Source organism: Monoraphidium neglectum, assembly GCF_000611645.1.
Source record: "Monoraphidium neglectum strain SAG 48.87 unplaced genomic scaffold scaffold02128, whole genome shotgun sequence".
NCBI classification, from domain to species: domain Eukaryota; kingdom Viridiplantae; phylum Chlorophyta; class Chlorophyceae; order Sphaeropleales; family Selenastraceae; genus Monoraphidium; species Monoraphidium neglectum.
In genome coordinates this window covers 1-10383 of record NW_014011500.1, presented here as the reverse complement: position 1 = coordinate 10383, position 10383 = coordinate 1, and the positions used below count along the sequence as shown (strand labels likewise).

The window sequence follows — 10383 nt, the reverse complement described above, 5'->3', positions numbered from 1 at the left end:
GCCGGCTCCACGGGCCCCGGCCACGGGTCTGCGCCCAGCTGCGACCCCCGCCGCGGCCCGTCCACCGACTCGAGCCGCGCCCGGCCGATCAGCGAGCCGCTACTCGCGCCGCCGAGGCTGCCGCTGCCGCTCGCGGTCGTGCGGCGGCTCATCAGGGCGGAACCGTCGTCGCCGCCGCTGTCGTGCCGCGCGAGCAGCGCCGGCGCCGCGCCCGCGCCCGCGTGCTGCTGCTGCTGCAGCTGCCGCCGCTGCTCTCGGGCGCCAACTGTGTCGTCCGCCACGTCAGCGCCCGCCTCGTCAGCGCCCTCATTCTCGCCCTCCTGCACCCCGCTGCCGTGCTCCTCCAGCTCAAACCTCACCGCTGACGTCACCGAGTCCCCCAGCGACTGCAGCCGCGGCCGCAGGTCGCCCGCCGCGTCAGGCACGCCCAGCGCGGCGCCAGCAAAACCGTCCGGCAGCCCGCGCGCCGGGGCATCGGCCAGGAGCGCGCCCGAGCTGCCCGCCGACGCGGGCGCCGAAGCGGATGCCGACGCGGAGGTGCCGCCAGCTGCAGAGCCGGCGCCGCGGAGGTTTGCGGCCGCGAGCTCCTCGATGCTGGGCTGGACGCCCGCGACGGAGACGGGCAGCGCGGGCGCGAGGTAGCGGCGCTTGGCGGGCGGCGCGCCGCCGGCGCGGGTCGCGAGGGCCGACACGACCTTGGTGCGCTGCGGCAGCGCAAAGGGGAGCGAGGCGAGCGGGGCGAAGCGTGGGGCCAGGATTTTAGGGGTGGTGTATTGCAGTAGTTTGGAGAACGGGCGGGACGGGCGCGCGGATCACGTGACAGCATGGGAGGAGGGGGCTGGATTAGTCGGCTGTCGCGCGCTGAGCACCCGGGCACAGGCGCGGCTGCTGTGAGGGAACGAGGGAAGCCCTGCGCCCGGCCCCGCCCCGCCTGCCCCGCCCCGCCTGCCCCGCCAGCGGCCCCACCTGCTGCCCGTCGCCGCCGCCGCCGCCAGCCGCCGCTGCGGCGCTGGCGCCCGCAACCGCGCCCGCGCCCGCGCCGCGCCGGTTGCGCAGCATCAGCGCCGCCAGCGCGGCGGTCAGCGCTGCCACGCAGAGGCCCAGAGGCACCGCCAGGCCGACGGCCAGCGCCACGTTTACGCGCTGCGCTGACTGAATGGCCGAGGGGTCCGTGATGATCACCACCGGCCGCTGCAGCCACGAGGCGTCCGGCCCGCCCTCCAGGCCGGCCGCGGTCAGCAGGGAGCGCCAGTTGCTGGGGTCGCCCAGCCAGCCGACCAGGCGCTCGTCAGTGGTGCCGGCAACCTGGTTTGGGGGCGGGAGGGGTAGAACAGGTGGGCCGCGGCGCTGTCGGCGCGCATCGGGCTTTGCTAACCTTCAAAATGAGAAACGAAAGAGGAGGTGGCGTGCACTGCGGGATGAGCGCAACGAATTTGGACGGCGCCCCCTGCCGCTCTTGTCGCAAGGGCGCCGAGGGGCCAGCCGCAGGGCACAGGCGTCCCCCCTTGCTCCAAGGCGCGACCCGAGGGCCGCGCGTGCGCACCTGGCCCTTGGTGAGGCCGACCGCGAGGTGCACGTTGACGGTGACCGACTGGTTGTGGATGAGGGTCACGTGGAAGCCCTCCACGTCCAAGGGCACGCCGGCCTTCCCGAGGTTGTAGCGGAAGACGGACGAGCAGTTGCCTTTTCAGGGTGCAGGCCCAGGTGGCGGTGGTGGTTGGGTGGCGGTGGGGTGAGAGCAGAGCAAGGGTGGGGCGGCGGGGAGTGGGAGGGTGGGGTGGCGGCAGGGTGGCGACAGGGTGGCGGCGAGGTGAGGGCCAGGGGTGGATGCTGGAGGGCGTGAGGCACTAGGTTTTGGCAACGCCGTCGCGAGAGGGGTGATATATTGAGTTCCGGTCCCCAGACCCCGCGTGGCCGGCGCCAAGGGCTGCAGCTGACAAGAGGGCCGAGTGCGCTTCACCGGAGGAACAAGCCCCACGGCCCGACCGGTCGCGCCTGCGACCGCGCTGGCGCCGCCCCCTCACTTGGCAGCGGGTCCCCGGGCGCCAGCTCCCCGCAGTTGAGCTCGAGGGCCTTGATCAGCATGCGCACACTGCTGGGGGACAGGCTCGTGTACGACGCAAACGCGTCGCTGCCCCACTGCTGCGCGGCCCCAGCCGCCGCCGGCGCCGCCTGCAGCAGCCACCGCGCGCGCCGCGGCGCGAGCAGGCGGCGGCCGCCGCCGGGGGCGACGGCGCTGCCGACACTCGCCATGAGCGCGTCTGGCACGAGCACCTCGCCCTGCGCTCCCTGCCGCAGCGCGGCGGGGACGCCGCCTGCCGTCACGTTGCCGCTGCCGCCGCCGCTCTCGTCGCCGTCGTCGTCGCCCTGTGTCGGGGACACCTGGATCATCTCGGGGTCAAAGCCGAGCGCCAGGTCAGCGAACGCCGCCTTGAGGGCTCTGACGGTCTTCCCAGCGTCGGCGCCAAAGGACACCCCCGTGAACTGCAGCCCCAGGCTGACGTTGGCCGTCGTGAGCACCTCCACCTGCTGCGGCTGCAGCTGTGCCTCCTTCGTAATCATGGCGCTGCGCAGAGCGAGGGGCGCGGGGTGGCAGGCGCAGGGGACGAGGACGCACGTTAGAGCACCAAGTTGGCCGGGTCCACGGCACGGTCGCAAGCCGCGCCTCGGCAGCAAGGACGCATGCAAGGGAGCTCCTCTCGCTCACGGCGCTCCGGTCGCGCCCGCGTGCCTTGCGCTGAGTCAGCGTCCTCACCTGACGGGCGCCGCGTTCCACTGCTCCGCCATTTTGTCGTAGTCAGTGATGTTTGACAGCCGCCAGCTGCACACCACCCAGCCCGACATGGCCGGCTGCTGCTGCGCGCCCTGCGCCGCCATGGCCATCGCGGGCGTCAGGCTGCCGTTGGCGGTGAACGCCGGCGGCAGAGGCGGCGCCGGCGGCGCCGCCTGCTGCGCGCGCGCGGCGAAGGGCGACGCGGGCGCCGCCGCGGTGGCGCTGGCGGGCTGCTTTGCGCTCGCCGCGTCTGAGCCGGCCTGCGCCTCATCCGAGCCGGACGCGGCAGGGGCGGCGGCGGCCGTGGCATCGCTGCTGGTAGGTTTGGCAACTGTAGGGACGGGTGCGTATTGGTAAGCAACTTTCTGGTCGTCCGGGATGGGATCCTGCAGGCGTGGAGTATTGACAAGGGACGGTCAGGGAGGCGGCGGCAGTCGAGGGAGAGCCATTGCGCTAGGGAGTGTCGGCAGCAGACGGCGCAGCAGGCTTGGAGAACCTCTCTCTTGTTCAGCTGCACCAGATCTGTTCATCCGCAAACAAGGCAGAGCGCATGGCGGCGGAGGACAGGCGACGGGCGCCGCGCCCAAGGGGCCGTGCGGCGCGGCCCTGACGCCCGCCGCTCACCCCGTGCGCCATCGACCACTGGCGCGCCTTCGCGGCAAACATGTTGGCGGCTGCGGCCGAGCCATTCAGCAAGGCCTCAACAACCCCAGTCAGGCCGCCGCGCCCGATGGCCGCGCCGCTGCTGCTCCCAGCCGCAGACTCGCCCTCGGATGCGTCGCTGCCTGCCTCGGCAGCACCGCCGCCGTCATCCCCGTCGGATGCGCTGCTGTTGCGACCGCTGCTGCCGTTGCCAGCCGGCTGCACGCCGCCCCTGATTACGCCGCCGCCGAGGGCGAGGCTGGCGTTGAGGAGGCTGCCTGCCAGGCCGATAGCGCCGGAGCCGAGCTGGCGCAGCTGCCGTGCAGGTGCCTGCTGGACGCCAGGCCCGTGGTGGTCCGGAATCTTCGTCGCCGGGCGTGCCTGCAGTCGGAAGAAGGAAAAGGGCGGCAGTTTTCCACAACTGGCGCGCGGCGAACGGCGCGCGAGTGCGCCGGCGGCCGCGCGGACGACCGCGAGCGCGGCTGCGGCCAGCAGCGCGGCGGGCGGCAGTGGTGCACGTTGCGCTGGCGCAAACGGCAGCCGCCCTCGGACGCTGCGACCACACGCAACCCAAAGGCACCTGCTGCGCTGTGCATGATGATATGTAGCATTTGCAACATGCAGATGCTGGCCGCGTGCACTTTCCAAGGCTTCGTGCTGGCGCCGTGTCTCGGTGGGCGCACGCGGGTCGCCCCAACCTGGACCGAGCGTGGCGCTCACCGCATGCGCCGCTGCTTGGTGCTCTAAGCCGCCGCTCATCAACAGGAGAAGTATCAAGCACCACATGCTCCTCGGGGCGCCTAATTACACGACCAACGTCCACTGGTCTCACGAACTATTTTGGGCATTTGCCCCTGTCCGCATCCATCGGCTGCGGTACAAATGAACTGCTTATCAAAGGCTTTCTACGTGCGATGGATGCACGTGCCTCGGCGGAGATCAAACCTTGCACACCGCAAGGATGCACGAGGTACCATCAGAAGATTCACCGATGCGTGTTGCCCCAGATGCATGTTGAGAGGGCGTGCTAGTGACATGTTGACGCTCGAGTGTCCGCACCCGCCGGTCACCTGGCGGAACCTGCTGCGTCTGCGACAGCGTCCCGCCAGCAGTCACGACCGCAGGCCAATGCCAATCAACACGAAAGCCGCACTGCAGCGACGTACACACTCTGACCATGCTGATCCTTCCGGTCAAATGTTTCTGAGCCTGGCCATGCGGAGGTCATTGCAGGCGTGTTGCGGTCAACCCTCAAATCACCCCCGGGCAAAACAAGATGTTCTGTGGCCATCCGACAGATCTTGACACCTCCGAACACCCAATGTACTTTGATTTGATTTGATAGAAGGATGACGGCAGGGAGCACTGCGAGGCTTTCAATGCGCGCGTTGAGCCGCGCCGCAGCCCCCCACACCCGCGTCCAGCATTTGTGCATACCAACCCCAGTCCCCTGCCAACCGTACTGCGCGCCACCTCACCCAAACCTCTCGGAGATGCATTGCAATTCATGGTTACATCGTATTCGACATTTGATCAGACATGCCTGGACAGCAGCAAGAAAAAGCACATCAGTCCTCTTAATTGGGACTGACGCCCTGGGGAAGCGATCCGCGTGTTGGCATGCGGGCAACACACCAACACGTTTTGCAAGGGCTACCAAGTCAATCCGGCCTCACCAAAGACACCGTCTGGGGAATGCCTGTGTCAAAGGATATGCACATGCCTGTATCAAAGGGCATTTGCATGCACGGGCGCCTGCAAGCACCAGGCAAGAAAAGCACGCCATCTGTCCGAGATGCTGTCAACACTCCAGAGCTCTCTCACATTTTTGGACTTGCAAATGCTACGCCAACATGGCAAATTGTTGGGCGACGGGTCAAGAATTCAGTCCTCGCGCCTCGCCCCGGGAGACGCCGAGCGCGCCCGTCCAGTGTCATCGCCGTCGGACCCGTGGCCCCCAGCCTTGGCGGCAGACGGGCTGCGGGGAGCCCGCTCGCCGTCGCGCGGCGTGCCTGGAGGGGTGCGGCTCGGGCTCCTGCTGCTGCGAATATTGGGACAGGGCAGACACCGAGGGACCGTCAATGCCTCGGCTGCACAGCAACGGGCAGTGCACTGCACTGGGATCTTGGTGATACAATCTTGTCACTAGCTCAAAAGGTACAGGGGCGCCGAGACAAGCCAGGAGGAAGGGCGCGCTGGGAATGCGTTCACTCGTAGGGCGTCTGGTCGGAAAGCTGACGCGAGTCTCCACTGCAGAGCAGAGGCGAGACGGCATGGGCGGCGAAGGCGGCAGGGCAGGGCGGGACGCCCAAGGGCGATGAGGGCAGCTGCCGTGCGACGGCTGCCTAGCGCGCATGGTTCCGGGTCCAGTCACTGGACAGCAGTCACCAGCGGCTGTGAGATCATGGATAGCGGGGGGGCAATCCGATTTGGTTGAGCGAATGGCCCCGACACCACTCCAGCTGCACCGGTTTATGCACTCACCGAGAGGGGCTGCGGCTCCTGCTACGAGAGCGACCGCGCTTGCTGCTGAGGCCGCCCTCGGTCCACTTCTTCTCGAAGAAGCCGAAGTCCTTGTCGTTGGCCCAGTCCACCTGGGAAGTGATAGTAAGGAGGCAACAGCATGTCAGACCTTCGCTGCTGATGTCAGCAGCACAAGCGAAGTACCGGAGAGGGCTGGTGCAGCTTTGCGGGTCACAGGCTGCACAGACATGACACAGCAGAAGCCCCAGTGGAACAAGGTGCCTGCAAGATAGAGCAGGGACGGCACATGGATCAACCGTGCACAGATCAAGGCAGCCGAAGCAGCACATGAGCGCGCACCTTCCAGGTGCGGCCATCAAACTTCAGGCCGTCCATCTTCTGCCATGCATACTTGGCGTCGTCAGCCCTAGATGAGGGGCAGGGCGGGGACAGCCAGGCACGTGCATGAAGACAGGTTCAAGCGGGCACAAAATTGTGGGCCACAACCGCCCTATGATGAAGCCGCACGGCGGCGTGGGGCCCACGGCGGCACGGAACTCAGCCAGTGCAGCATGCGCGCTCGCACAGCAGCCGGGTCCTTGCCGGCGCGGCGGACGGCAACCTTGGCGACGACGGGGCGGGGGCCTCGCGCTACCGGCGGTGCAGGGTGCGGATGCAGTCTCGGGCGTCTCTTTCAGGTGCCGCCGCTGCGCGTTTGGCCAGGTGGCAGCGCAGGGGCAGCGTTCTGGGCGCCCATCCTGGCATGCAGGCGCGTACGACGGTATGGCACTCGCCACACACTACGCCACTCCACTGCAGCCACAGACTCGTACAGCCCTGATCTCGTGCACAACGCCCCAAAGATTTGTGCATGCTTGGCCTTGCGACCTTGCAGCCGCCGTCCTTGAACCCTGCACATTGTAAGCGATCCCGCACCAAACACCTGCCACTCCTCCACTTGGGGCCATTACCTGTCAAACTCGACCAGGGCGCAGCGGGCCTTGGGGTCGCGAATGACCTCCAGGACGCGGCCAGCGCGCTCCATTTCATACCGGATGTCAGCTGCGACAAGGCAAGAGGGGGAAGGAGGGGTGGGGTGGGTGCGCGAAGCCTGCCACATGCGTGCGACGCATCGGGGGAGCTACGAGGCGAGCGGAGCGAGCCCAAGCAAGCAACACAGGATGTACCCACGCACCCGAGCGCGTCGAGCTGCTGATGTTGTCGATGAAGAGGCTGTACTTGCTCTGCGGCATCTGCGCGTTGCCATGCAAGTTCACGGTTGGGAGATTGTTGCGATGGTAGGGGGTTGAGCAGCCTGGAGTCAAGTTGGTGGCTCGGTGGGCGTGACGCACAGGGCGTCGTCGCCTCGCAACCACAATGCTACGAGGCGTCCGAGAACCTGCATAGCTTTCATTTTAGCAAGGAGGATGCGCCGCGACAGAGAACGCACGCTCCAAGGCTGGGTGGGTGGGACGTCCTGTCGAACACTCGCGAAGAGGCAGGCAGGCTCGGCAAACTGGCCACGCGCAGTACGCGCACTCATCAAAACGCACACCTTTACTGGATGTTTCTGCTTGTGTCGCGGAGAAGCGGCCGGGATGAGCTGCTCGCGGGCGGTGACAGCAGGGGTTGATCTGTCTGTGCTGTAATTGAAACTTGTGAGGGGGCTGTAGACAGGCAGAAAATCACGCAATGCTATCGGTCTGAGCCCAATTGAATGAATGTTGCTTTGCGCGGCAGGAAGCTGGGCCCCCAGCTGCTCATTGACAGACAGGTGCGTAGGCACAAACCCGGTCAGAACACGCACGAGATCGCATTCGTACACCTGTACACTACGCTAAAACACACCAGGCAATGGAGTTCGGCTGATCTTCATCGTTTGAGACAGGGCTCGGCTGTCTCGCCGGTGTTCCCATCAGAGATTGCGACCTTATCATGGAGGATAGTGCGATAGAGACTTCTGTGGGGAGAGCGGGGCGGCCAACCGCGGCGCCCGTGTCGGCCGACACCCAGGCACGCACAGCGGCCTCCCTCCACCTCGTGCTGCACCAAACAATTTCAGCCGAACACACGACAAGGCAGCGCGTACAGCATCTGGCGTCTTCGCAGGGGTGGCCGGCAGTGCTCCTATGTTGCATAATCTTCCTGCCGACGGTACAAGCAAGCGCAGCACGCATGGCGCACACAACGTTTGGCACAGCCCCATGCCACCGGAGCCGCGGCCAGCGCGAGCCTCACCCCCCTGCCCCACCCATCTCTGGCCATGCCCCTGCTGCTCCGCCAGATCGTCTCCAGCACAGCGGCGCGCCTGCCGCAGCTCGCGGCGGAGGGCGACTGGCGCGGCCTGCACCGCGCGCTGCAGCTCCTGGTGTGGCTGCTGCAGAAAGAGCCCGGCTCAAGCGCCAAGCTCGCGTCGGGGCGCAATACCGCCGCCCTGCTGGGTGAGCGGGCGCGGACGCTTGCCGCCCTGGCAGCAGGTGCAGTGTGTGCTTCTGCGACGCGTCCCGAGCGCCGCGTGCCGCCCGCCCGCGGCGCTCCCTCGCCCCAACGCGCCGCGCGCTGACGCCCGCTCCGCAGACATTGTGTCCCGCGCCGCGAGCGGCAAGGAGGGCGGTGCGTCGGCCGTCCCCGTGGCCTGCACCGAGCGCGCGCTCGCGCTGCTGGTCGTGTGCGTCCGCTGCAGCGAGGCGGCCGCGGACCGCGCGGTCGAGTCGCCGTTTGTGCGCCAGCTGCTGCGGCTGCTGGTCAGCGAGGGGGACGGCTTGGTGACGCCGGCGGCGCGACGCCACGTGGCGGGGGTGCTGCAAGCGCTGTCGTCAAAGCTGGGTGCGGGCGGCGCGTGTGCGGCTGCGGCAGCGGTCAAGGGCTAGCCAAAACGCGCCCTGCTGTGCAGCGACAGGGCGGGCGGCTGCCGCTTTTTGGCGCCATGGCAGGAACGGGTGTTGCCGTCGATGCGGCAGGGGCCTGGTGCTTGTTGGGCGGTGCGTGGTCAACAGATGGCTGGCTGGCCCCCGTGCGCATGCCAGCTCCCTAGCCCCCCCCCCCATGCGTCGCGCGGCTCACCCTCCTTCACTGGTGATGTCATCCCTCCCATGTGGGCAGAATACAAGGACGTGCTGCAGGGCGCCGGGACGCTCGAGGCGCTGCTGGTGGCGCTGACCAACCCGGCCATGCTGTGCGATCTGCAGCTGATGCAGGTGCGCTTTATTCTGGTGGGGAGCCGAGGGCAGGCCTTGAGGCCGTCATCCAGGTCAGCATCATCCGGGCTGCGAGGAATTTCTTGGCCATGCCCCCTGCGCGGCGTGTCAAGGCTGGCAGGCTGCGCCCGCTGTTGTGCCTCCCTGCTGCGCGTCTCTCTGGCTGTCCTGAACGTGCGGCCGAAGCTGCGCAGATGCGCTGATTCGGCCACCGTCGCCCCCCCCTCTCCCCGTCCTCCCTGCCCTCTTCGCCTTCACCGCCCCCTCATGTTCCAACAGCACATCCACCATCTTGCCACCCCACCGCCACCTCACCGCTCTCCCACCCTCCACTGCCGCCGTCCCCCCAGGAGCTGGTGTGGACGCTGATTGGCCTGGCCGACGAAGACGCGGCCTACAAGGACCTGTACCGGGAGCAGGTGGGGCGGCAAGGCGGGCTCGCGAAACAGGCACACTAAAAGTCGCGGTGTGAGAACGCGTGAGCGGTACGTTGCGACCCGAGTTTGTCACCTGGTCCCGGGGTGCGCGCGTGTCCCCTTGCCAACAGGTCTCACTTTTGGTAGCTTCGCGAAGCCGTGCTGTCGTTTGGTGCTCGCCACCAAGCAACCTTGCCAGAGGCCGGTTGGCCTCTGAAGCTCCCAGCCCCGCTGCTGGCCTGCTGTCGCGATGACGGGTCCATGCATACAGGGCGCTCTGATCGCCACGCCGCTCGGCGCCACCATGTGGTGGCCACCATCCCCCACCCCCCAACCCACCCCGCAGGGCGTCCAGCCCCTGCTGGTGACGCTTGCAGGCATCTACCAGGCCCAGTCAGCAGCGATGCCGGAGCTCAGGCCCATCACTGCGCAGCTGCTCAGGCGCGCTTCCGCCGCGTTCCCGCCACTGCCCCGGCATGCTGCACGCGCGCCTTCCGCCTTGCCCGCGCCTGCAGACGGCTGTTGCCGCCTACATCGTTCAGCACCAGCTGCCCTAATGCCGGCTGTGCCCCGTTGTTTGAATCGTGCGCACAGGTGCCTCCACCTTTTGTGCCATGACGACGATGGTTTCAAGCAGGGGGCGCGCACCCTCGGTCTGGTGCGCCTGCTCGCGCAGCAGCTGCATCACGACGCGTCGTGGCTCGAGAGCCCGCCCCTCCCCGCCGCCGCCGCCGCGGCCACCTCGCTCGCCGCTCTGGGTGCGGCTGGCCGCAGCCCCCGCGTGAGCGCCGGCAGCCTCGGCGGCGGCACGGCGGCGAGCCCGCGCGCGGCGGGCGGCGGCAGCGGCGGCAGCGGGGCGCAGGCGGAGGGCGGGCAGGGCGCGGCCATCGCG

At 68.1% G+C, this 10383-nt stretch overlaps 3 protein-coding genes across 3 annotated transcripts; 1 reads left to right on the top strand and 2 right to left on the bottom strand.

The window, feature by feature from the left end:
• Window positions 1-99: 99 nt before the first annotated feature.
• MNEG_9963 (hypothetical protein) lies at window positions 100-3439 on the bottom strand (the record flags this gene model as incomplete). Its single annotated transcript, XM_014041567.1, has 7 exons — window positions 100-177; window positions 267-704; window positions 967-1305; window positions 1544-1683; window positions 2025-2566; window positions 2756-3159; window positions 3398-3439. 7 exons carry the CDS (start codon window positions 3437-3439, stop codon window positions 100-102), a joined length of 1983 nt encoding a protein of 660 aa, XP_013897021.1.
• Window positions 3440-5622: 2183 nt separating this feature from the next.
• On the bottom strand, window positions 5623-7131 carry MNEG_9962 (hypothetical protein; the record flags this gene model as incomplete). The annotated part of the gene is made up of 5 exons (XM_014041566.1): window positions 5623-5665; window positions 5900-6009; window positions 6239-6305; window positions 6850-6940; window positions 7074-7131. The coding sequence occupies 5 exons, from the start codon at window positions 7129-7131 to the stop codon at window positions 5623-5625; spliced, it is 369 nt and encodes a 122-aa protein (XP_013897020.1).
• Window positions 7132-7595: 464 nt separating this feature from the next.
• MNEG_9961 (hypothetical protein) lies at window positions 7596-10048 on the top strand (the record flags this gene model as incomplete). The annotated part of the gene is made up of 7 exons (XM_014041565.1): window positions 7596-7652; window positions 8163-8319; window positions 8456-8704; window positions 8981-9075; window positions 9426-9494; window positions 9838-9855; window positions 10007-10048. 7 exons carry the CDS (start codon window positions 7596-7598, stop codon window positions 10046-10048), a joined length of 687 nt encoding a protein of 228 aa, XP_013897019.1.
• Window positions 10049-10383: the final 335 nt, after the last annotated feature.